Source organism: Anguilla rostrata, chromosome 13 (genome assembly GCF_018555375.3).
Source record: "Anguilla rostrata isolate EN2019 chromosome 13, ASM1855537v3, whole genome shotgun sequence".
NCBI lineage: Eukaryota > Metazoa > Chordata > Actinopteri > Anguilliformes > Anguillidae > Anguilla > Anguilla rostrata.
Genome location: NC_057945.1, coordinates 18,945,007 through 18,972,960, shown reverse-complemented (window position 1 = coordinate 18,972,960; position 27,954 = coordinate 18,945,007). Strand labels below are relative to the sequence as shown.

Below are 27,954 nucleotides of genomic sequence, written 5' to 3'. Positions count from 1 at the left end.
GTTAAGTAGCAAGTAAGCTAGCGTGCATGTCTCGGAGAAGTAGCTAGTATGCAGAACTCACCACATCTGATATTACTCGGGCCTGTTCCGTGGTATTGAAAGCAAAAAAAGTGCTAAAGAAATACGCAGCAACAACGGAACGTTCGGGTGGTCCACAGTGCTTATCAGGCAAACTGGCGGGAGCTGAGTGACTTTTTGCGTATCGAAGGAAGAGGCTGACTGGCTGTTCTCAGCACCACATGCAATTTCCCTTACCGTGTTGTAACCCCCAGAAAAGTAGCTATCTATAAACATGTGCGGAGTTTGGCCAGGGAACAGCATTCCGTCTATGACATGTGGAGGTTCATATTAAAATCATATTTTTGTTTTTGAGACTTTGGGACCTTAATGTAATATAATATTCAATTAATAAAAATTCAATAAATTATTTTCTTTTCTTTGTTTTACATGTACCATTTGTCCAATAATTTGCAGTGTAATCTTTTTCGAAACAATTTACCCCCCTGTCTTTGAATTAAGCCAGCCAAGACATTAAGCGAGCGCCATGGAAATTGGGATTTGTAGTCGTATTCGATTAATTGGAATTCGGATTTCCGAAATGTAACGAACGTTTATACCTTCTATGTAGTAGATAAACTCGAAGGTGGAACGAGAAGCTGTCCGTCATAGAGAGGGGTGAGGTTTTATACAATAATTCAGCGACTTCTGTGTGCCTTTATAATGGCGATGCGGAGAGTCATGCAAATACCCACATTGGCGAACACAGTTTTTCTTAGATGTTCATGCGGTGTATTTCCAGCTTCTTCAGGTCAGTTAACAGGCCCAACCCATTGTAGCAGCCTGGTTCCTCTATGCTGGAGGACTTTACAATATTACAACCCCAACCACACACACACACACACACACACACACAGGCAGGTGCCTGAACTTGTGCCACTCACTGATACAATAACTACAGCAGCTCTGATAGCATACTGAGGAGAAAGACACCTGAATGCTCAGATACTCAGATACCTGAATGCTCTATGGATGGTGGGGGGCATTAGTTTGAGCCCCCATTGGGGAAATTGCAGCAAAGTGATCACACTACAATCATCATATGGCCAAGTTTCAAGATTTTCACATAATATTGAGCATGCATCCTACAAATGTTGTTCCAGCTCATTTTAATATGATCAAAATATTAGCAATGTATTTGGACTCAGACAAGGACACACCAACTCAAACACACATGAAATGTTATGTTCAGAGTTTTTATTGAACTAGTGGCGGACATAAAGCAAAATACAGTCACGGAACAGATCTCTCTATCACAGCATTTTGGATTCTGAGAGAGAGAAGCACAAAAATGCAGTGGGATCTATGTCATACCTAGAGCCCAGGCAAACACAAGGATAAGCAAAGGAAACCAGGGAACATAGGAAAGAAGATACCAGGTAAACACAGATAATCAAATTGGATAACGTTTCTGAAATAATTCCACAAAGAAAATAGACTAAACATATCAAATATAGGGGGGGCTAGGCCTTGGAGCGGAGGGCTAAAGCAAGCAGTGGGGAAAAAGGCTTTATAAACAGTACATATATCTGAATGTCATTATATGTCACAATTTCTCATAATGTCATAATTATAATAATCTATGATAACCAAAATGGACAATGAAGTTAGTTTGAGAATGTGACAATGTGTGTGTGGCTCGGTGTGTATGTGTGTATCAGGGTGTATGTGAGTGCATGTGCGTTTGTGTGCTAGAGCCATCCAGTAAGGGCTGGAAGGGTAAATTGAGGTTGCTAACAGAATAGGAGTGGAAGGTGGGGGGGGGTCATAGTATCAGTTCTATTTTGATTGTACTGCAATTATAATCTGAATGGTTTTGCCAGGGCCTGTAAGGGTCTATAAATAGTGCAGTATCACTGTTTCTTTGCAGATCAAAGCATGAAAAGACATCAGTAAATGTCCTGGAATGCTGAAAACAGAAGCTGTTTTTGAGACGGAAAATCAGGGGCTCCACGGCCTGGTCCTGGAGAGTCACTGGGTCTTTTGGTCTTTGTTTTAACATTAAAATCTGCAACAGTTTAGAAACTATAAACCTGATTAGGTCAGTTAACAGTGCAGCTAAGTGCTTTAATTGATCAATTAAATGCTGAGTGACAACACAATCTGACAAATGCTGCAGCCCTCCAAGACCGGGTTTGAGGAACCTTGCACCAGATAAATTTTTGGGTAAAAATGAAATTGAGGGTTTGCATCAGAGCTTCAAGGCTGTTAAACAAAAGGAAAGGGAAACCATTATAAGGGCTATACATCAAGTGGACAGGCTACATATGGCATGGATTATGAAGACTTTAATGCAAAAAAGAATCCCTTTAACCACTTTCATGTTCAAAAATATGGGAAAATGTCTGAGCTGTTTATAATGAAATATCAAAAGTATAACACCGCCTATGATTTGGTTGTGCAGTGGCACATGTTGCATGTTGTCCACTGGAGGGAGCTTTCATTCAAGATTAGTGAATATAAGGAACGAACATAAGCCAGGTCTGTAAGTGATAATCAAATGAACAAGATAATTCTGATAATAGTACTTTCTGTTGGAATTTGGCTATGATAAATGCTTATTGAATGCTATAATTTTTTCCATTCATATTGTGTTCTTTTCATCCTAAAAAATACATCTGCATATTGAAAACATCCAAGCAGTCTTGATATAGTAATTTTATAGATCTGAAATTGGTCTTTCTGGTTTGTGGAAGAGACCTGTAATAGGTTTAGATGACAATACGTTCTGATCCCTGAGCCTGCGTGTGAAGCTTTTGATTAGATTTGTTTGTTTTTTGTTTTGGCACGTGTAGTGCACTTCAGTTTCGTGGCAGGCTACTACCATTCATATTTTAAATACTATCACTCATGTGCAGGAACATGTGAAACACAATGCTACCAACACGATCTCCTAGGTGGAATGGGTTTCTGCACTCAGGAAAAGATTGTCTTTTGCAAAACTCTTAGTAACAGGGTTGCACGTGGGTGGAGTGGATGGATTTGGTGTTTACAGGAATCACATTACAGGCATCTTTAGACAGCCTGGATGTCTGCTTTCCCAAAGCTTTAACTCATCTGGTGAGTAACTGTAGTCGGCGATGTTTACATTGTGTGACCCTAGTCTGGAATTCCTTGTCTGGGATTCACCAAACTATGTCTGGCAATAGACATTCAGGAAACTTTACAAAAAGACCAGTTGCTTACTGAAGAGCTCGATCCCTCATTCTCCACAGCTAAATTAGAGTGAAACACATCCTGAACTGGACTGCAGCAGTACTGCTAAACGATTGAGTCTTTCTGTGATATGGGTCTTTTTGTAAAGCTTTTAAAGAGCTCTTTTTGAACTCAACCACTTGGCATCAAGGTCATGCTTGAAAACACTGTGGGACTTTTTGTAAAACTTTGTAAAAACTTTTTGTAAACCTTTTTGTAAATCACTTCTCTTTTTGTGTTTCTTACGACAAATTATATTGTGAACCTGTAACACTGGGAGGCAGGTGTACTGACATATCCGAGTTAGGCAGCATTACTTTTGAACTGTTTAACATTGTAGGCACACCATTGAGTCTTGATCTTTTAATGAAAATATCCATTTGGGTCACTGAGTCTGGCAGTGGGGTTCCTCATGGGGTTCTGTGTGAGTTTCTGTAGCTGTATGTATGTCTGTCTGTGTGTTTTTTAAAAATATGTGTATACATAATCTCAGCTCTCATAGCCCTCTCCCTGCCACACCCCCTCTTGCTGATTGGCCAGACCTGGCCCCGCCTCTCTTGGCATCCTTCTCATCTCGACTGGACGCTGGCTGGGAGTAGGGCTGGGTGAGGGCGGGGGGAGATGGGGGAGGGTAGGAAGGTGGAGGAATGGTGAGGTGTGGAAGGGAGGGGAGAGGAGGGCGGGGGGTGGTGGGGAGGGGCGGGGGGGTGGAGTGGCACTGGGCATGGGGGCGAGACCTGGCTGAGGGGGAGGAGTGTGCGCTTTTGGGCCTCTGCTCGGGACAGTCACTGATCTGCTCCAGGAGGGAAGGCATGTCCCCTTCAATCTTCTCCAGGACTGCCGCCATCTGCTTTTCTATCTGCTCGATCACACTGTCCATCTGCCAGTCGCCAACACCACCAACGCCAACGCCCACCCCCTGTCCCAAACCCCCGAAAGCAGTCCCCCCGCTCGCTGAGTACGAGTACTGACTGGGCCCCACTGCTGCCCCGCCCTCCCTCTGCTCCGGAACAGAAACAGAGCTCTTTCGCCCCAGGCTGGGAGAACCCGCCACACCATAACCCAAATCCGACTGCCTCACCCTGGGGAGGCCTAGTTCGGGGCTCCTCTTTCCGATCAGGCCAGCATCTCCAGCCCTGCCCCCCCCAGAGCTCAGGTCCCCCGGTCCACCCAGGCCTACCCCCAGGCTCCTCTCGGCCACGGCCTCTGGAAGCTGCGTCTGGCACCAGCTGCTGGCGGCCGTCGGCCTCCTCTCCCTCTCTGCGGTCTGCTGCGCCGGCCTGTCCTGCTCCACAGGGGGCGCCGTTGCCGCTGTGGCGGGATCTGCAGAGGGCGCGGCGGCCGCTTTGCACCGGCCTGGCATCTCAGGGGAGAGCTTGCTCCTCTCGTCCGCTCTGCTGGCCAGCTCCTGCTCCAGGATGATCACCTTGGTGCTCCTGCTGTCCGCTCTCCTGGTCGGATCGAGGCCGACGCCGAGCAGCGGCACTTTCTTTTCCGGCGCCGTCGTGTCCGGCCCCGGGGTGCCGGTGGCTGTGGCTGTGGTGGCAGTGGCCGGAAGTTTTTGGGCATCATCCCTCGCCCCTTTTCTTGCCCCTCCCCTGCTCACATCCACCACCTCTCCCAGGGGTGTGGGGGCGGGGTTATGCTCAGTGAGCGGTTCAGTCGTGGACGTGGGGGAGACGCCCACCGACGGACTGATAGGAATCGTTCCCACACTTGCTTTCTTACCCTCCTCGTTGGCCCCTCCCACCCCTCTTTCCCCATCTCCCCTGGGCACGCTTTCCACTACCACTTCATGGGAGACACTCCCTCTGCTTGTGGGCGTGGCTCCTGCCACACCCATGTCCCTGCCCTCCCCCCCCTCCCCTTTATCCTTCACCTCTGGGCTCCCCTCCCCCCCGACCACGCCCCCAGATTCAGGGGCACGGAGACGCTGCATGAACGTGGTAATGCGGATCGCTTTCTGTGGAGAGAGGGGACAGAGGCTAAAATGAACACCTCTTCCATTATTACTAATATTATTTCATGTGACATTTAAATTCCCATCCAAACTCTGAAGCGAACTATCACAGAAGTACCACATATGACCAAAAAAACAAATTAGTATTCCAGCACCATCACTAGGCCACGAAGCAGCTCCAATGTGTGGGAGCCTGAATACGCTGGGGAGTTATTGCTGTCATTCTGAAAGGTGTACATATGTGGGTGATGCTATCCAACTGTTCCATTCTCTGGAAAGAAACTTTTTATGACTGTTCTTCCCCATCATTAAGCATCCAGCTCAAAAATGTGAATAATTATCTTACTTGCTCTAAATATAATTTCACCTGAAATCTAAGAATGCAAAAGCCAAGTAAATAAACAAAGGCAAGTGTAGTTTTGTGCATTTATTTTTAAAAAGTGCATTTGTATGCTGTACCTTCGGATAAACAATAACTTTTTTATTTTTCAGATTATGAAACCAGTTTGTCTGGATGCAAATTAGCTAAAAATTTCAATTAATTCTTTTCATTCCAGTCCATTCTTTTTCATAACTATCATAAAAAGGCGCTGAGCTGTATGTAATCTACTCCTAAATGCCTACAGCGATGGCTACACACACGATACCTGCTGTCCTCAGGAAGCTGAGGTATTTGTTGTGAGTTCAAGGCATTTCTACTGCTAAAGGCCATAAAAAAGCTACAGAAACGCTTTCCAGCTGACTGGGTTCCCTGAGCAGGCCAGTGGATGGCATCTGAGGAGCACTTATCTGAATTAAAGTAATTCTCCTATATTATGAAAAGCAAGATGAGTTTTCAGTTTCCTCTATATGATTATGACACAATGTACATCAATGGGTCGGGGTGAGACACTGCTGAATGAAACAGGGTTCCAGTTATTCATGACCATGATTTACCTCACCCACACACACATCCACACATATGAAGTCATACACTCACACACACACAGACTCATACAACACTCACAATCAGACATATACACACAAATGCATACCCACATACACTCACCTACACATGCACACACACACACACACACACATATACAACTGCCCGCATATACACACAAAAAAAAAACATACACATACAAATGGCCACTCATACACACGTAGAGGTAAGTACACACGCAAATAAATGCATATTCTCATGTACACATAGTCACACAGATATTATTCCCCTTATCCTTCTATGTATCGTGAATGTAAAATAGCACACATAGTCTTCAAAGATGACCAGCTTTGTTATCACAGAGCACAAACCTCAGTCAAGGGAAGCATTTGAAAACTCCAAAGGAAGACTCATTAATCATTACAATCATTACAAACATTAAAACTTTCTACTTGCATCAGCTGCATGGAATATACCAAATGTGGCAAAACCAGATAGGGTGGTCATCTCAAATCAATTCTGTCAGCTTTTGGTGAGACCTTATCTCTGTGGTGCTCTTGACCAACTGTGCTTCCAACTGAGTTTTCAGAAAGCCCCTGCCTCTCCCAGTTATGTCACTCTGTGTCTTTGAAGACCACTCAGAAAGGTTAAGACATGTCAGGTGTCATGGTGTTCCTCCAACTGCTACACGTGAAAAGCATGGATGGCCCCCCTGCAGGGTTTATTTGCCCCAAGTGGTGGGTAGGTGAGTCGGACAGTGGGGAAGGGGGAGTGGAGGGGGGTACACGGCCAAACTCTTTTCAGTAAGGGTTGAATTTTTCTCTTTTAAACAAAATATAGTCACCACCCATCCTCAGAATCATCCAATTGAAAGCCGCCAGGGTGAAGTATGGTCATTCTAAGGCTGGAAACATACTTACATTTTATTGCTCTATGTGTACGTGAAGTGGTTGCTTCCCGAGTGACATTGTTCACATACTCGTCTGCTTACTTTTAGTCTGACAGGAGGTTTAAAAGGTGTGTCCACTAGGGGGCAGATCAGGGCCGGAAAATATGTTGACAGCTAGTTCTGTTTCTGCACAACAACAACAAATATAGCGACAGTGGAATACATTGTTAACGCTTGAGTAAATTTTCTGGAATATGTTTTCAACATTCTAAGTCAGTGTTCTAGAACGCCATTGCTTTCAGTTACCAGTAGTGATTGTTAAGAACATTCTAATCACATATTTGTGATATTTTACACTTTTAAGGGTCCAAATGTAAACTGCACCCGCAATTTATGTGTGTATTGCTCCTTGCAGACATGTAGTTTTCATTTTTGAGGATGTGTGGAACGAACGCTCTGAATGACCACAGTGTGACAGAACGTGTGTGCGTTCTTGTGTGCGCGTTCGCGTGATTTAAATATGTTTCCAGCCTAAGTCTGCATATCCCCACCCAGTGAGTTAGCCACAGAGCTGCAGTCTGCGGGGAAAAGACTAGGGCCAGGCACCCTCACCCCCACTGCCTCACCAGCACAGTACCTTCAGCTCCTGAAGTTTTCACAGGCAGAGGGGAGAGAAGAGTGTCATTTCCATTAGTCAGGCTGTCACTCCTATGCAACACAAACCTCTGTGGTTTTATTGGGGGGGTGGGGGAGGGTCTGTTCAATAGTTTAAAATCCTGTTTAAGTCAAGTCCAGATATGGGTAGACTTGCAGACACGCCACCAAAACATTTAATCACCAAACTGGAGAACTTGTCATTAGTAAAGGCTCTGAATGAAAAACAAAGGAACTGTGCAACCACAGCGCTGTCTCCTTTCTGTGCTGCCTAACAAGTTCCCTCATCGCTCTGGTAACCCAGGCAACCAGGTGAGCCTATAACCACTAAAGGCATTTATTGTAACACAACCCGTCGTCTGGGATTGGATCCTGACCAAAATATGACTGGACCTTCCAAATTAAAAGAAAAGAAAAAAATCATTGAACAGCTCCCACCACAAGCTCAGGCTGGGCCCCATAGAGCAGCTCAGCCAGTAAAGGCTCTCACCATAATCACAGGTTCGAGCCTCAGTCTTAGCTACATCATTGTAGAGTCTATGGCAGTGAGACACGGTAGGTCTCATCTCTCTCTCTCTCTCTCTCTCTCTCTCTTACCCTCCACTTGGCCTTTGCAAAGTTTTTCTCAAACTGGGCACACACTCCATCTTTCAGATTCTTCTCTGAGGCACCATTGCCTGCAATCCTGAAAAACACAAAACACACACACACACACACACACAGACTGAAAATCACAAGCTGTATTGCTTCCACGACAGTGTGAGAGTTCAGACAGAAATTACCCATAAGGGACAGCTTGTGCCTACAGTATCTCTGGATTTCTGTATCGATATCAGCTTATTAAAACCGTTCATCTACAGCCAAACTCTGGAGAGCTCTTCGCTTTTATTGTGACGTACACAGCCCCCGTACAGTTGAAATTAAATGTCATGAATTTCAGTACAGTTCATTGATAAAATCATAGATATAATTTTTTCTGTGTGAAATTCAAAATTGTATGCCTTTCTCAATACACACAGTATCAGTCTCTTGTGTGTGTGTATTCATGTGTGTGTGTGTCTCTCTGTGTCTGCGTGCGTGCGTGTGTGTGTGTTTTACCATTCGTGCCAAAGTGCTTCCTGGGCTGTGATCCTCAGCATCTGATCCACCTCCATTAGCCTGCAGACCAACTCTTTTGCTGAAAAGTGAGGGAGAGACAGAACGAGAGCATTAGCGACCAGTTAAACAAGGAAAATATCACAAACTTTATTAAACTAGCAAAACTCATCAAAGTTCTCCAAAGGCACTGCTGCCATAATGGTGACTCAACTCACATAACAAAAACCTCCTAATCTGTCCACCCACCCTTATTTAACATGGGAACCACAGAGAGCATAAATTATGTTTCATGGCTCTTTTTTTCCTGTGGCCTGAGGGTAGCCTGTCTAATGAGGAGTGAAGCGGGTGTGTGCAGTGGGGGATTTGAATGGCTTTTCTTCTGACTGCTTGTGAATACAGATCTCTCAGCAGTAGCTGTCCAGTCTGTCTCCCTGCTGGGGTGTGTAGCTTTCTGAGTGATGCTGTTTTACAAGTCTCTGATGGCCCCTGTGGCCGGAGCTGTACCTGCAGGAGAGATGTCATCCCAGTAGGGGGAGTCAAACTCAAACTCCCCTGCTACGATACGACAGAATATGATGCGGTTGTGCAGGTCAGTGTTCTCTTCCTCTGTCTCATCATAGAACGGGGGGTTTCCAGAGAGTCTGGGGGGAGGGGGGGAGAGATAGAAATAAGAGAACGAGAAAGAGAAAGGATTGATGAGAGGACCAGTTCCTCCATTCTTGCCAATAGCCTTGTCTTATACGAAAGTGTTATGGTTTGGTGGTGTGTTACGGCACAGTTTGTAGGTGTGTTACAGCACAGTTTGTAGGTGTGTTATGCTGCATTTTGGTGGTGTGTTACAGTGCAGTTCTTGCGGCACAGTGCAGTCATCTTTTGGACACTTACAGGATGTACATGATGACGCCCACAGCCCAGCAGTCCACCGGGCGGCCATACCTATGTCGAGCTACAACCTCTGGAGCTGAAGTGGGAAGAGAGAGGCAGTCAGGAAGTGACATTCCCACAGAAAGGAAGAGAGAGAGAGAGAGAGAGAGAGAGAGTGCACTAACTATCAGTGACCCAACCTGTATAATACAATGCAACAGATGTATTGATTTAAAATTGAAACAGAATGAGCAGTAATTCACAGCAACTCTGGGGTCGAAGACAGACAGCACGGGAGAGTGAAGGGGGGAAAGGGCAGAAGAAAAATAGAGCGACAGAGGGAGGGAGGGGGCAAGGATGAGAGAGACACAGAGAGGATGATGTACCCAGGTACTCAGGTGTGCCGCAGGGCTCGGTGATAGAGCCATTCTCAAACTTGGACAGGTAGAAGTCTCGCAGCACCACTTTATTGTGGTTGTTCTCCGTATAGTACATGAGGTTCTCCAGCTGAAGGAAAAAGAGACATAGGCTGAGAAACAATGTATCTCCAGCACCGCAGACAAGAGGAGGAGCAATGTGCTCACACGTCACTTCTTCCACTTTAACGTCCGTCTGTCTGTGGACCAGATGTGTAGCACACTCCTGGCTAAGATTCACCCTGGGGGTTTTTTCAAGAATTCACATCAAGGAGTACAGTGAGCAGCAGAATATGTATTTCAATTAATTATTTGGCACAGTCCAGGGGTGGTACTACATTTATGGGGCTCTGCCAGCTGATGTCGATGCAATGGCACAGAGCCACCAGTTCCCTGTCTGAAACGTGTTCGAACAAGACAGGTCAGTTTATTCTCTGTCAGCTCAGAGCATCCATTTTTTAAAGTACAAAGTTGCCAGGTTTACAGACACATGAGCACTGTATATGCAAATAACATTCATTGGTTTTTATTTTTAAAACAAGAGTTGGCAAGTGGTTTTTTTAAAATTACAGTATGCCAACTGCAGCTGTCAATTGTTTGACCCTGTACCGTAACCAGGTGTCCACCAGAGAGCAGCAGATACACAGAAAAAGCGTGAGCAGGGGCGATGGTTCTAAACGGTGATGATTAGAAGCCGCTTGGGACTGCGTTTAGCTTTAAAGGAGCCAATTGGCTCCACGCACATTTGTTTTCACACATTAAAGCCAAAAGGGACCGTCTGCAATATCAGAGTTGAATGCTTGATAATTACATCATCTGCCTCTCGAGTGGCTGAATATATAATATATATTTGTTATTTTTCCTGTGGGCCAAGGAGGACAGAGCATACACAGACACACAGACACAGACACATGCACACACACACACACATACACACACAAACACACACACACACACACACACACACACACACACTCCTTTATTCATATACATTGTTTAATTGAGATTAAAATCCTTTTATAAGGGAGACCTGCTGCATACACAGAGGAATGATGATATGGTTAGTTTCTGAGGGAATTTGACCAGGACACATGGTCAAAAAGTGCCATGGGATCTTTAATGACCACAGTCATGGCCTCAGTTTAACATCAAATCTGGAGAACACTGACCTTGTGCACCAGGGTTCCACCCCAGTAAAAACCCACACGTAAAACATCTGTTCTTACAACACCGTGACTCTTGCAACCTGACAGGCATAGACATATGCTCCAACATTGGGAATACTGTTCGAATCACAGACAAATGGAAAGCCCACTAATGCCCCGCCCACAGCCCTGTCAGTCACCTTCAGGTTCCGGTGCACAATGTTGAGGGAGTGCAGGTAGGCCACAGCCTCCAGGACCTGGCGTATCACATTGGAGGCATCTCTCTCTGTGTAGCTGCCCTGGTCCAGGATCCAGTCAAACACATCTCCTCCTGTAGCTCTGCAATTGCACACACATACAATACATAGTTAAAACCAGCCACACACACGCACACACACATGGACACACACAACACACACACACACACACACCATCACAACCATACACACACAACAATCTCATCTTTTATTAGCTATATATTCATACTCTGAATCCAAGGGGATGTAAATTAAAATCGAGAAATCTGTGAAAAATATCACAATTTAAAAACAACAAAACAAAAACAAAAATAAACCTCCAGGATGGATGTGAGATTATAATGTAATCACCAATCATTCAATCTTAGCTCCCTGGTATGGCTCTATCTTTAGCTGGACCAAACAGCCTGGAGGATTTTCACTTAAAGCCTTGCGGTTCAGGTCACAGATGATCCCACTGCTGCTAGGCACATTCATTGGGAAACAGAATTTCTATTCTTCAGATGCACTGTGATGTCACTTCCTGTCTTATAATGAGCACTTGGGTGCATTCCCATTACTTTTCACACCTCACCTCCTTCCCTCCACTCCCTTCCCAGTATATTAAAATTAATTAAATGTATTCTGAAAAATATAACTACAATGAATTATTGAGTTCACAGCATGTTCACGCTTGTAAACACACTTGTAAACAAGCTCCTCCACTGCCACCGCAACCACCGCGTTGTTGTTTTTTGGCCACCATTATTTTAACAGAAGCAAGAAGCCTGAGGAAATCTCAAAGACCTATGGGATATCCTACTGTGTGCTTCCTTCATAATTGTCCGAATGAAGACAACTTACAGGCATCATTTTTTGCTAACTTTCGAATGAGACGTGCCTTGATGCCTTCCTGCTTTCAAATGCCGCCTACAAAGTAGCATTTTTTCCATTTGAAGCACAACCAAGCATAGATAAAATAAGCAATTGGAATGAGCCCCTTGTATCCTCCCAGTAAAGGGTACATTGATGTATCCTACCACGGAAGTCTTTTCACATTTCTGGGTGACATCATCATGCTCACACTCACAGAAATGGAAAGACCATCCCACAGAATTTGACACAATCCAAACTTTAGAAAGCAGAGATGGCAGAGAACTAAATATCCCCAATTATGCACGATATTTAGCCAAATTTGTGTGTGGTTCAAGGCCATTATCACACATAGCATCCTACTCGAAGGCTAGATCCTGCAATGGATAATAAAATACCAGTTCATTTTTGTGGCTCATATGCTACAGACAAATTTGGCAAGTTAAGACAGGAAAGCAGGTTTATTTATTTGCTTGTGCATGAATGTTACTTAAAGGAGCATGACTCATAAGTGAACATAAATAAGCATGGCAGCTACCATTATTTCAGTGTGTGAATACGGATGCATTATTCAACCAACCTTTTCCAAAGGATGTATTTATTGCAAAAAAATCTGATTTCAGATATTACAGTGGGAAATAAGTGTTTTTCAATGTGAACACTTAACATTGGGAAACGATAACATAATATGAAGCTACATATCCATTTCATTAATCTATGGAAATCGGTGGACTTCTCAAAATATAAATATAAATATAAAGATTATGACAGGGCTATTTCATCAATAGACAACAATGATGGAGGAGCAGATAAGCTATCCCCCAATTGTCTTCACACCTTCCTTGTCTTTTCCTTCACTCTTCTCCTCCTCTCCTTTCATTAGCATACGCCCAGGTTGGAGACGAGTGGTAGTGCGGGAGTGGAGGAAAGGAGGTGAGGAGTGAAAAGTAATGGGACACACCCCAGATGTGCAGACATGTGCCAATCAAGTCACATGGGTGAAGCTATGACAAAACCAGGTGCAACAATGTCAGATTGTAATGCAAATTAGGGAACAGAAGAGACTGATGAAACTCAGAGGTCCTGCAGCGTTAATGCATTACTGAACAGAAGAGGGCACTCAAACTCACAGCTCCTGGAGTATTAATGTGTTACTGAACATAAGAGGGCACTCAAACTCACAGCTCCTGGAGTATTAATGTGTTACTGAAAAAGAAGAGGATGCTCAAACTCACAGCTCCTGGAGTATTAATGTGTTACTGAACATAAGAGGGCACTCAAACTCACAGCTCCTGGAGTATTAATGTGTTACTGAACAGAAGAGGGCACTCAAACTCACAGCTCCTGGAGTATTAATGTGTTACTGAACAGAAGAGGGCACTCAAACTCACAGCTCCTGGAGTATTAATGTCTTACTGAACAGAAGAGGATGCTCAAACTCACAGCTCCTGGAGTATTAATGTGTTACTGAACAGAAGAGGGCACTCAAACTCACAGCTCCTGGAGTATTAATGTGTTACTGAACAGAAGAGGATGCTCAAACTCACAGCTCCTGGAGTATTAATGTGTTTCTGAACAGAAGAGGATGCTTAAACTCACAGCTCCTGGAGTATTAATGTGTTACTGAACAGAAGAGGATGGTCAGACTCACAGCTCCTGGATGATGTAATACTCCTTCCTGGTCTCAAAAGTGTCAATCAATTGCAGAATATTCGGGTGGTTGACCCTGCAACACATATACCAAAAAGACACACTGCATAGATGCATAGATGACACATAATGTTTCCAAGTATAAAAAGGTTCTAACAGGTGTTATGTTTTAAGAATACATGGTATGTTGCAATATATTTTCTGAAGCTATTTACAGAACTGCCACTGGTAGTTCTACAATCAAACCAGCTGTACTTTGTCATGCAAAGACAGAGTACTTTTTCTTAATGGAGTACTGTCACAGACACTATAGACCCACCAAATACTCAGCTCTGTATTCTTAACACAGAAAGTTCTGTCTCCCGACTGTTGAAGCTAGAACATTCAAAATGGATTCATGTTATGAATATTCATGAGGAACACCCCCAAGGATAATACAATGGCAATGAATGTTATTTACTGTACTACTGCACCAGAAACTCCAGTTGCCAAATCAGAACCTCCAGTAGTCAAGAAAAAGAGAGGATTTCATAAAGGAATGCAGGAGCTGAGTATCTTGCAAGTCTACACGGTATGCACAGTCTGTGGAATTATGCTGCCATAGTGCACATGTATCTCTCTCTCTCTCTCTCTCTCTCTCTCATTCTCACACACACACGCACACACACTCTCTCTCACTTACATTTTCAGGATCATTATTTCGTTCTTGGCTGCCTTGCGCACTTTCCTGCCATCTTTCTTGAGGAATTTTTTGCAGACATAGACCTTGTCCGTCTGTCTGTCCTTGGCCAGGCACAGTTCACAGAACTCCTTGCTGCACCAGGTAGACAGGAATGCAGGAGAAACTGTTCATTAAATTATTTTACCCTTGTCAAACCAGGTAGATCAACTGATGAGAGTCAAAGTGGGAAGGAAATGCTGAGGGATGAGTAGGTGACCAGATGTAGCCAGTTTTGAAGGAATTTGGCCAGGGCTCAAACCTTGATTTAACCAGGACCTTGGTGTAGCATCACATCTGAAAGACTACACTGTCTACAGCATAGATTTCTATGGCTTTATATTTGGCATGCTCCCTACTGGCCTATCAACACCATATCCAGCAGCAATTTAGCTAACCCAGGAAGTCTCCAGTTTAAAAACAAACCAAGCCCAGACTTGTGTGGATTCAATACTAACCAGGTCCACCCCTGCTTAGCTTCAATACAAACCGACCGCAGACCTGCTTAACTTCAGTAGTTTGATATGAATATGGTACAGGGTGCTGGGGCTGCTGAATTATTTGTGGTAAATACAAAAGTCCAATGAAACAGTTCAGTTCTACTAAAGTGCACGAAACAGCACAAGGATGTATGACCAAGAATATAACTGTCTCTCACTTTAACTGCAGCTAATGAATTCCCAGCATGATGTAACATAACTCCTTTCAATGGCAAACAAAATTCAGACCAGCAATTTATACACATGGTGTTTGAACTTCAGCCAACTGATGACAGCTGGTGATTTGGACCAATCCCTGTGGACCAAGGGATTGCAGGAGTGCCTGTGGACTTGTGGAGACTTTTCTGGAAAGTATAAGAAATGTATTTCTTAATGATTAGAAAATAATACATCCTGCAATATCTTGTATATTTGTCTATACGTAGTGAAGTGTTGCAATATCTTGATATTTTCTGCAGTAAATTGTCCCATTGCTACAACACCCTCATAGCTGCAGCAGCATCAGTGGACTTGGCAGATCGCAGGCAGTCCGCTAGGCTCAACGCCCTGCAGACTGAATCCCTCCCTGAATGATATGGCAGTATGGCCAACGACTCAACTGAGCTGCAGCTGTAGCTGTGCATCTGTGTGTGTGTGTGTGTGTGTGTGTGTGTGTGTCTGTGTGTGTGTGTGTGTGTGTGTGTGTGTGTCTGTGTCTGTGTGGTGTGTGTGTGTGTGTGTGTGTGTCTGTGTCTGTGTCTGTGTGTGTGTGTGTGTGTGTGTGTCTGTGTGTGTGTGTGTGTGTGTGTGTCTGTGTGTGTGTCTGTGTGTGTGTGTGTGTGTGTGTGTCTGTGTCTGTGTGTGTGTCTGTGTGTGTGTGTGTGTGTGTGTCTGTGTCTGTGTCTGTGTGTGTGTGTGTGTGTGTCTTCTCTGTCAGAGATACAAAGCAGAGACAGATCCTGACCAAGTACAGGCTCAGTGACCACGCACTTGCAATTGAAAAAGGCAGACACCGGAATACATGGTTACCAAAAGAACAACGTATATGTGGTCACTGTAAGACAGGAGAGGTGGAAACAGAGATGCACTTTCTCCTACATTGTGAAAAATATTCAGAAATTAGGACACATTATTTCAACAAATTTTCTCTAATTATAAAAGACTTCCTTTCCCAAACAAATGAGGAAAAAATGCAAATCCTGCTAGGAGAAAGGCCAACGGCTCCACTAGCAGCAAAGTACATCTCGGCCTGCCATAATCTGAGGGACACTGGTTGACCACCACAAATATATTTATTTTAATTATTTATTAATTTCTATCTTTTTTTTTACATTATTATTATTATTATTATTATTGTTATTATTATTGTTATGATTTTATTATTGTTATTATTGTATAGCCTACTCGTTGTGGCCATTGCCACACTGTTGATTGCATTGTTGTCGTTTCCACAATGTTGTTCGTATTTCATGTTTCCTGTTCCTGTTTCTATGTGTACTCTTTGGCAATAAGTACAAGTGTATTTCATGCCAATAAAGCATTTTGAATTTGAATTCGAATTTGTGTGTGTGTCTGTGTCTGTGTCTGTGTGTGTGTCTGTGTCTGTGTCTGTGTGTGTGTGTGTCTGTGTCTGTGTCTGTGTGTGTGTGTGTGTGTGTGTGTGTGTGTGTGTGTGTGTGTCTGTGTGTGTGTCTGTGTCTGTGTGTGTGTGTGTGTGTGTGTGTCTGTGTCTGTGTCTGTGTGTGTGTGTGTGTGTGTGTGTGTGTGTCTGTGTGTGTGTGTGTGTGTGTCTGTGTGTGTGTCTGTCTGTGTGTGTGTGTGTGTGTGTGTGTGTGTGTGTGTGTGTGTGTGTGTGTGTGTGTGTGTGTGTGTGTTTCTGTGTGTGTGTGTGTGTGTGTCTGTGTCTGTGTGTGTGTGTGTGTCTGTGTGTGTGTGTGTCTGTGTCTGTTTGTGTGTGTGTGTGTGTGTCTGTGTGTGTGTGTGTGTGTGAAAGTCCCCATTAGACAAATCAGGCCCTACTGATCATTATTCACAGCTAAGCTGCCCTGCACCTCTGTCTCTGAGCAGGGCTCTTCTCATCTCAGAGTTTTCACTCACAGACGGCAGCCACTGTTCTCAAAGCATTTCCATGTGTCAGCTGTGATGTGCTGTCTTCTGCGTTTAACTCCCAAAGAGGCGAAAACCAAGTTTATGTTTCCACCAGAATAAAGTAGCCTAATCTTGTCGAAGCCTACACAACCTCACAGATTTTCTGGAACTGAATTAATTATTGAATTTGTTTATTTATTTTTGTGAGGAACAACATGACAGAACCATTTGTGATCATGCTGAATTTCACCTTGGGGTGAAATTACAGAAAATCCAGTAATTTAGATGCATGACCCAGCTGCACATACACCTGGTGGTGAAAGGAGGGGTACCCTCGCTTCGCCCAAAAACTGGGTTATCCAAATTTAGTCCTTCTACCCAAGACTGCACCAAATAAACTACTCAAACCTATCATCCCTCAACATAGCCAGCACACTGTATTACCATGGCATAACTGATTTCAACCATGAAAAAATAAGTCATAAATATGTACTCTCTCTTCTCTAAAGAGGAATTTAAACTTATTTGCAGTGCACATATTTTTGTATTTAACACTATCATTCAGTAATTGATTCCTGTCTGACTTAAGGCTAATTTAGGATTCCTAGTCTAATTTGCAGTTGAAGGAATCAACTTATCTTCGGCGTAAAAATTACACTTATGGTCTCAAGGAACATATTTTAATACGATGATATCACAGCGACTACTCAATATGGGTACTCACGCTCTTAGGACCTGTCCAATCTCATACTTGTCTGTGATGTCGGTTGGGCTGTTGAAGTTTCGCCCATCCCGTTGAGCAAAGCATCCAAATGGCATGACAGCATCTACCTGTGCAGAAAGAGAACAGCCATGTCACAGTCTTTCCAACGGTGTAAATAGGAACTCACCATGAAACCAGCCAAAGCTCCCTCAAGCATGCATTACCACCCTTGACAGTATAGGCTGACACCGTAGAAGGGAAAGAACACAAAAATGAATGCTCTGTAAACTTAAACTTGAACTTGAGTTAGTCTAATAAAAAACTGGTACCAAACATGCTTTATTAGAGAGAGACACACACACATGCAACTTTCTGGAACGTGAAACCATTTTTTTCTTACTGATGTGGTGTACGGCCCGAAAGCTGAACCATGATTTTAAATCAAGAGCACCATGTAGTTAGAAGACAGAAAACACTGCTAAGGGGAACACAGACAAAACTAGTGATATAAAATACCTGTCAAATATGTAAACAGCTTTATTAACAATAGCGTTCCATAAGCAATTCCATTGTAAAATGCAAAACAACAGCATAAATCTACACTGCATATAAGCATGGATTGAACTATCTCCTCTGTCAGTTTAATCCCTCCACTGGCCCCAATCTCCCTCTCTCTAATCCCAACAATCAAGCAGGGGTTGGGAGACTGAGACCCAAGTCAAACATTACATAACCAAAACATTACAATATGTTTGGTAAAACAATCGTGGTCTGCCTGTGGCAAACTGCAAACTGAGCTGATGTTCTGACCATACTGTGACGTGATGGAAGGTTCTAATTATTTTTTTGTGTGGAAGCCAACTACTTTTCTCTGTGGTAAAAAGTATATCTGTGGCAGCAATTTGGTAACTTTGTAGCTTTAACCTTGTGAAAATATTTCAACATCATCAAGACATAGAGAAAGCACTTTTTCATTTGTCAAACTCTACTAATAAATGGTAAAAATCAATGCAGAAATCTATTTCTTAAAGTCTACATATTTTAAGGCAGACATGTTCATTGTCTCAAAACACACATTTTAAGAACACTTAATTTCCATTCTAAATAACCCTTTAATGCTCACATCATGATAATGTGTGCAATGAACCACCAATCACATCAAAACCATCTAAAGATTTAGCTTCTACCCTTCATTACCTTGAACCTATTAGCATCCCACATTTTATGGGGCTGTTTGTGTCAACTCAAGACCAACCACACAAATGTATTTTGAATATGTACTGCTTTCTGCCCAGATCAGGAAATGGAAATTTTATTTTATCATAGCCTCTTTTTTTGCAAATATTTTTTGTTTTTTATAAAATGTTATACAGCCTAAAATCAAGAATAGATACTGAAATCTCTCATACCTGCACAAAGGAAGCAATTTAACACACCTAAATATTAATACCTGTGAAGCTATTTGTCCCAGACATTATTGTACCCTGTAATGTGGGGGCCAATGTGAAACCAAAATGTATAAAACAACCCCTTAATAAAAGCTGGGAATCTGAACTTTAACCACATCTGAACATGCAAATTATTTGATTACAAATCATAAAATTGAGTCCAGAGCCAAATCAAGAAAAAAATATGTCTTTGTCCTACACATTATGGAGCTCACTATATGTATGTGTATATATTTACAGTGAAAGCGTTATGACGCAAAACATAATACAACTTCATTCAGCTGCCTCCCAGGTCTGACTTACAGCATTTATGCTCTATGCAATCTGTGCATGGCCCTGGACAGGGGTATCAAAAGGAACAGAAACAAAGAGCAAAATGCACGCAGAGAAAGACTACAGAGCAGTGAGTGATCTCACCCCTCCTGAGAGAAAGATTATCTCCAATACTCTCCCTCCACAAGACTCGGGTTATTAAAACGATAAATCATTAACCGGCCAGCCAGGGGTAGCACCGGGCCAGCGCAGAAAGCTACACCTCCGATTTAAGAGCGCTGTCCTGCCAATGCTTAGCACTGAACGAACACCATGCAGCCAAGTCTTACTACCTTCCCAACGCCTCCAAAATACCATTCCATCACCCGATGAGGGCACCACAATATCATTAATCTTTTTCCTTTTCTTGTAATTTTTACTTAAGTTTAGTTAGAAATGAATACAGGGTTTACAAGCATAGTACTTTATGCTGATACTGTTAGGAGATGTGGAATCATGTGTACATAGTTTTTTTTTTTCTTGGCCCCTCTGGGCATTTGCTAATACAAGGAGGTGTCATGGACTGAAAACACAGATTGTTGTAATTAAAGTGATGTGTTAAAGCCCCATCACCCATACTATTGCCATTAAAACCACTACACAGGGAATGAGGCTGGTTACGTACTCGACATCCCACACCCTTTTCTGCAAAGTACACAAGAACAAATGAGGCACTGTTTTCACAGTGAATCAGCAATATTTTATTGTCTTTGTATTTCAATCTCTGGATCATTAGATACATCTTGTTGTGCCTTTGCAATTACAAAAAACGGCCAATTCCACTGTTAATATTCCACCAAATATTTATTGAATTTTCTCTCACAACCTCCTTAATTGTTTTACTGTTTATACTTTGTTGTGTGAAGTTATTGTACAGTTATAGAAATTCAAGAGAGGCTTTATGAACCATAAAAAACCTTCCCAAACCTTTTGCCAAAGGACAGTAAAAAAAACAAACAAAAAAAAACATATCAGTTCCTGTGTTTTACCGTAAAGCAAAAAGGTAGATCAGGGCTTCACTGAAAGATTTGTGGTTTTGCAGGTCATTTGATGGACAGCAGCATAAAGGCAGTTTGAAATAACAGGCTGTCTGTCAGGCTGAGACACGTGAAAGAAGAGAGATGCGCCTAGCCGCACCACAGCTGCCTGTGTGAGAGACCCTTCAGACGATGATGACCCAGACACTGGGAGTTTCATCAGATGTGAAACAGAATGTGCAAATTCAGAGCCCTTTGCTAACCCACACGCTGTCACTTCAGATTCAAGACGCTGCTTTATTGCCGTGCGTTGCATGCTACGATAATCACATCAGGGAAAATAAAAAATGTATTTCATCTTTAGCCACGTATGGAGTCACGTAAGGCCACAGCGGAGTGCGGAGCGGCGGTTAGGGACTGGGAGCACAACTCCGATTTTGAGGTTAAACCGTAGACCGTAGAAGGGTTCAGCTCCCAGATGGAGAAATGCCATATCGTGCACATGGACGAGGCACTTCACCTCGCCTGCCTCAGAAAAACAGCCACAGATGGTATGTTTAAAAAAGTAAGCTGTGTAAGTCACTCTGGATGAGGGTGCCTGCTGAGCAAATAAATAAGGCTCTGTGCTCAGGGCTGCTCTGCTCAGTTCAGCAGCCTTCAGTGTGCCTGTGCACTGTGGCCCAATTAGGGCCACAAGCTCAGCCCCGGAGCCCGGTGTGTATGCTGGGTTTCCTCCTGATACGCCATGAGATGCTCTTAATTGTTCTTGATAGTTCATAATTAAATACTTTGGAGTTTGTGCATGAACGTGGCTACAAACAGCCAAATTAGGGTGGGAATTGGATGTTCAGCCCCATGTTGGGCACCAAATCTTAAGTAAAGATGAATGGGGCGGGGGGGGGTTGGTACAGAAAAACACAGGCACAAATATAAAGGAGGAGTTACATTAAAATTCAAAATGAATCAAATAAGAGATGGGGAGTCAGAGGGAGCAAGGCCTGTCAGAAGAATTAAAAAGACAAAAAAGAGAGAAAAAAAGAAAGGACAAATGGTGTGATGTTATGACATGGCAAATTAAAATTCATTTGGCTTGTCATAGATATACAGGATGAGAAAACAAGACAGGAAGGTGAATGAAAGAAGGAGAAACCGACAAAGGAAGTAAAGTAGAAGACCCTGTGGACGGAACTCTACAGATACTGACTACATATAGAGACACATACAACATACACACAGACACACACACATATAAACAGCAGATACACATACATACACAAGTCAACACACATATAGATCATATATGTGTGCGCACACAGAACTGCATACTTACACAAAGGCAACACAATATGTTCAGTATATAAAAAAAGGCAAAAAAATGAGCTCCATTGCAGAGCTATATCTCCCATATAAATGCTCCACTGTAGAGAGCCCCAATAGGTTTGTAAAACACTATGATCAAGGAGGTGACAGCTACCTGGAGTCAATGCAGTATGTAAGTATGATATATAAATACTGCAGTTTTTTTATCTCTTTTTTACGCACAATAACTGAAACTGAGGCACAGAGCTCAAAAGCAAAAACTTGAGGATCAAATAAACTCCTTCTGGAAACTGACTATTTCTAGAAAAGCCGTTTTTCTTCTTTGTATTTTCAGCTCATACTTTTCCAAAACACTTCATATGCATATCCATATTTAATAAATCTTTATGTCCGGTTGATAGATAATTACTGTCAATCGAAATCCTACCTCACCATGCAAGCACTGACCTTGTTATCTAGCAGCACTCTATTTTCAGATTTTAACCAGACCCTTGGGGCCGGCCTAGAACAATCTTCGTCCGTAACTGACTATTGCTAAAATACACGACGTTATGTGACGACGGTCACAGCACTGTGTTCCTCCAGGCTGTTGAATGGTAAGATGAGCCAATTATTTCATATGTGTATTGTTTTGAAAAAGAAATTTGATTTAGAGAAATTATTTTATAAGTTCTGAATCTTGTGTTTAGAGCGTAAAACTGTTTTACGAACAAGAATTATTGTTTGAAGACTTTAATGCCATAGTGAAACAAGACCATGAGCGATACAAAATATTGTGTACTGACTTCGGAAAAGAAGTAAATCTTTCAAATCACATGAATTTTAGGGCTGTCACATGGCACGCTCTGTTTTAAACACCAGAGCTCTGTGCAAACAAACTGAAACCGTGCTGGATTTAACATCCGCACGCAGAGGGCTGTGCAGACTGCTGTTTAAATGCAAATGGGCTGCAGTTAATACAAAGACGCAGAGCGCTCTCACAGTCATGATTGTAACAGTCCGTGGTGTGGATGATCACACCACATGCACAGCTGGCGCAGGCTGACTGCAGGAACCCAATCGATCTGAGGAGGCGCCGCTGCTGCGTGAATATCCAGCACGACTTCATGGCTGACTGAAGCAGGAGTCCATTACAAATAGCGGGGCATTGAGGATTAGTGGATCCCCCAATCTCAAAGCCCCACTGTGCTTACAACATGATGACTGTTTAATCTGGCAAAACTTTGCTCTGATAACATATTATGGTAAATTAATGCCATACCACATTTCCATTGAATGTATACAGTATTATGATTACAGAGGATTTGGGTTTAAGATCTGTGGTATTTCGGTAGAGGCGTACTGTACATGAAAAAGGTCAAATAGAAATGGACAGGGTTCCTGCAGCTGAGGCCTGAGTTAAGGGAGCGTGTCAGTGGGGTGAAGCTTTGCAGAGAGGCACCCGGGAACAGAGCCGGAACGCACTCCGGGGGTCGGACCATAAACCCCGAGAAGCAGGAGACCAGGATCCCACCGAGCTTTCTGTCCGCTCGCCCACAACCGTCCCCCAATTACAATCAGTCAAATAGTCAAATCTCTTTTGCTCAGAACAGCGCAGTTGCAAATTACTCAGCCTTAATCAGTGCAAAGAACTAAAGGCAATTACAGAACAGAAAATCGCACAAAGGCCCTTTTTTAATAAGGCGGGTGCGCTTCTTGTGGCAATGAAAATGCATAACATCTACTTTGAAACAACTATCAAGCGAAGTGGAATAAGAATAAGCATGTCTAACTAGCTTCTTTAGAGGCTGTGGGAAGGACATTACTCAGAGATTTCAACTGGCAATATTAGGGATCTACGTTCTTTGCTCAACTGCATTTGTTGCAAGCACTTTGACAGTGAACCAACTAGTATTAGGACTTGTCAAACAGCAGACAATTAGCTTTTCTACTTCTAAAGCAATACGTCTTCCAAAGACTACTGGTATGACAGCACAATTAATCTACCAAATCCAGTAATTCAGGAATGAGCCTTTACATTTTGGTGTGAATGAATGAATTGTCTTCATACACTGCCATGTTAATTCCATTGGAGGTAAATATTTGGATCTAAATCCCACAGCTCAATTCTTTTCAGTATCTGTGGATGGTAGGGTTGTGATCATGCCTGAAAATGTTTCTCCAGTTCTTTTCCCTCGATGGTCCATTGCAGACACCAATTACAGGAAATGATAAACTGGTCTGGAAGGTTCCTTTACTTCAGACATAATGTTCTTCAGCTGCAGACTGAGCTGGTGCTTAGTCGCACAGGGGAAAGACACTAAAATAGAGTCCTGAGTTAGAAACTCACAGGTTAAACACTACTGCAGCTGCTATAAACACATTTGGGGTGAGGGATCAAATAGATCCTCCTGTGGTTGATGGATCAAATGAATCTGATGAATTTATTTGATCCCTCCACGGTACTGTACAGAGCTTTGCTTTGTGTGTGTGTGTGTGTGTGTGTGTGTGTGTGTTCTCAGAGGCAGCTGAATGTGCATTTTATGCGGCACAAGAAATGACAGTGCAGGAAAATTCGGAGTAACAGTTTGTGCTCCTGGGAACCATCTACGCAGTCTACATGAACAGTCTCTGCAGCATGGTCTCCTGGGAACTGTCTGTGCAGTCTAAATGTGCAGTCTCTGCAGCATGAACTCCTGGGAACTATCTGCGCAGTCTACATGCACAGTCTCTGCAGCATGGACTCCTGGAAATCGTCTACCCCGTCTACATGTGCAGTCTCTGCACCATGAACTCCTGGGAACCGTCTGCACAGTCTGCATGCACAGTCTCTGCAGCATGAACTCATGGGAACTATCTGCGCAGTCTATGTGTGTGGTCTCTGGCAGTGGCATTTCTGAAAGGCTGGCAAATATTTGTGTGGGAGGAAATGCTTTCAAACGAACAGTAGTACACAGAACATTGGAAAAAAAATGCATCTCACGGTTTTTTTAGACTCGCCAAAGCTGTAGGAATGCCTCATTACATAAAGACATTACATAAATAGAGAGAATTACACATCCTCCGTGTCTGCCTGCTGTGTGTCGGCATTTCTGACAAATCTAGCAGACCTCAAAAAGCAGCTTGTGAGATAATGATAAACAACAGGGATGTGCCCAGCTGAGTTCCCCTCTTTATGAATGTGAGGGCCAAGATGGCCATGCTGAGGGTAACTGGGACAGAGGGATAGACACGTGAAGCGCATGCATATTTACATATTGCACATTTACAGCAGCCTACGTAGATGAACATGCGCGCGTTCATCGTTCATTGCGGGCACCATACATGGTAAACTTACGTACGGCTGGGTCCCAGATCGCTCACAAAGTCGGAACATCACCCTCAGGGGTGAACAAAAGCACATCTCCAATTCAGTCAACAGATTCACTGTTGGAATATTGTGTACTCTGTTGCCTCTAAGTTTAGGTACAATCATACTCTGGTAAGCATTTTGATCCTCCAGGGAGTGAAGCTTGTTATAATTTTGTAGGCCATGCACAACCATAATATTTGCCCATAGTATAGAATACCTTGATTGCGGGCCAAAGTTTTGCAACTGCTTGTAGCATTTTGCAAATTGTTATTCAAATAATACTTAGACATAATAACAAAATAATAGCAATAATATTCTGCTACAACGACCCCTCAAATAATTCTAAAAAATAATCGGATTACCTTCAGGTCTAATACTCTACAGTCTATTAAGTGTAAGTATTGACGATACAACTAATTGCGTTTTTACTTTAGCCTGTAACAACATATTTTGGGTGCATTTTGGGTTCAGATTAAGTGCTGAATAATGGCATAAGCTACCCTCAGTTCTCCTCCTCTATCAGAATTTCTTGTCATTGATCATCTGGAAGTCTAATCTCTGCCAAAGTGTGTGCTTGAAGGGGATATGAGTATGTCCCAGAAATGAAAAACACCTACACTTTTCAGTATTGTATAGTCAGAAGGAATGGGCCAAGCGTACCCAGGAAGAGCTTATAAACCCCACGCAGAGAGGACTTGGAAGTTAGTGCCTGCTTGTGAGGCAACAATGCTGACCACTGCGCCACCATGCTGCACTGTCGGCGAGTGTTATGGCTGTGCATAGCATAAAAATCATAGCATGCATCACTCCCTAGAGGAGCAAAATCTACTCACAGTGACTCAGTCTTGCAATTCAGACGGACGCATGTGGTCAGCTCCATGGGACCCACTATTGCCAAATTTAAATGTTTTGAGTACAATTTTCATCTCCACCCAAAAGCACAGCCATGTTTAAAATGTAAAGACAAAACTATTAACCTGTCTTCTGTCATTGCTCTCTCTCCCTCTTTCCCTCTCTGTCAGACACACAAATACACAATCTCTCTTTCTTTCCCTCTGTCTCTTTCCCCCAACATATCCTACAGGCACATGACAGCTCACATTTACATTCAATTTAGTTTTTTCATATGGAGAGCTCATTTTACCCCTTATATCTGTCCTATTACTCAATTTATCTGTTCTCTCTGTGTGTCCCTTGAGCAAAAGCACTAGTTTTTGTTCTCTTTTTGAAACTCTCACACAAGGACAGGCTCATTACTGTGTTTTATGTGTCTGGGCCTGCATGTGAAAGAGAGAGTGAGAGAGAGAATCAGAGAGAGGCAGGGAAAGAGCACGCAGGTGTTTATCCATGCTTAAGAATGCTCAGCTGCACTATTATTATTATTATTATTATTATTACTACTACTACTACAGGTTGTAGTAGTAGGAGTAGTGGTAGTAAAGCATGCATGAGTAATTCACTAGTTTGCATAAAATGCACAGCTCAGTGAGTGTGCAGTGAAATCCCTAATGGACCAATTTAAACCCTGTCTCTCTCTCTCTCTCTCTCTCTCTCTCTCTCAGCTGAGCCCACAGTCCCATCAGAATCATTCTGCCCATGGTGATTAATGCACTTTACTTCACCGTGGAGATAGTGAGGGCAAAAATCTGACCACCCAAAGAGATATTACACAATAAACACCTTTCATTATCTCCCTGCTACCTTCACAGTGAAATGCTTTGTGAAAAATGTTACCAAATGAACCCTTACTGATGGTTTAGAGAAAGAAAAGAAAGGGAACAACAACACCATCCTTCCTCCCTCCTAAGCTACGATTCTAAACTAGCAGTCATCAAAGACGGTTCAAAGATGCTCCTTCTGAAAACAGTTCCAGACAATCCCATCCCAGAAGGTTTCTGCTCTTTGATTCTCCTTTAATACCTGTTCCTACCCTCTCTGTCTTCTCAGTATTAATTAATAAAAAGATAAAGGGGTATTATCAAAGCAATTAGACGTTTCTCTAACAATGATGACATCTGTCATAACACAAACTGACAGAACTATTGTCTTATCTCCAGACCCATTATCCATCCCCTCACCATTTTTTCTGATTCATTTTCTGTTTTTTTTCACTCTCCTTTCTCCTCCTACACAGCATTCCCCCCCTCATTTTAAATCACTGCCACTTTTTTTATGAAGATACATACAGAGCAGCTTGTTACAGGCTGATTAGAAAGTGCCATTACACAACAGTATGAGAATTCACAGAACAACAAAAAACAAAACAAATCCAAACCTTAAAAACATACATACGTACATGATTAGCTCTGTTCATAGCCAGCTGTGACGCAGACCATGGTGAAATAATAATAAAAAATTGTCTGATTGATCTGTAGCAGCTTCTTAAATTTGGCTCAGCGGCAGCTAATGGCAGCTTTGGGTTGTATTTCCCAAGCATATCTCATATTAACCAAGTACTGACAGATAAACAGTTTAGCAGAATAGTCATTCATGCAAGTGAGGCCAAATGCAGTGCCGGAAAATACAGCCATTCGACAAACTAAAAAGGGAATTGGGCTGGTCAGACACGTTTCAGAATATGAAATAGAAGCATTTTTTGACAATAGTTAAGTAAAA

General features: G+C 42.8%; 1 protein-coding gene across 1 annotated transcript in view; it reads right to left on the bottom strand.

Moving 5' to 3' along the window:
• Window positions 1-1,237: 1,237 nt before the first annotated feature.
• Window positions 1,238-27,954, bottom strand: part of camkvl (CaM kinase-like vesicle-associated, like) — a 52,048-nt gene continuing 25,331 nt past the window's right edge. Inside the window, exons 2-11 of the mRNA XM_064305747.1 lie at window positions 17,972-18,078; window positions 14,645-14,776; window positions 13,964-14,038; window positions 11,404-11,542; window positions 10,029-10,149; window positions 9,664-9,739; window positions 9,283-9,419; window positions 8,779-8,857; window positions 8,278-8,365; window positions 1,238-5,215 (exon numbers count right to left, since the gene is read on the bottom strand). Coding sequence (XP_064161817.1) covers window positions 3,749-5,215; window positions 8,278-8,365; window positions 8,779-8,857; window positions 9,283-9,419; window positions 9,664-9,739; window positions 10,029-10,149; window positions 11,404-11,542; window positions 13,964-14,038; window positions 14,645-14,776; window positions 17,972-18,066 — 2,409 coding nt within the window. The 5' untranslated portion in view covers window positions 18,067-18,078 and the 3' untranslated portion in view covers window positions 1,238-3,748. The remainder of the gene's footprint in view (window positions 5,216-8,277; window positions 8,366-8,778; window positions 8,858-9,282; window positions 9,420-9,663; window positions 9,740-10,028; window positions 10,150-11,403; window positions 11,543-13,963; window positions 14,039-14,644; window positions 14,777-17,971; window positions 18,079-27,954) is intronic.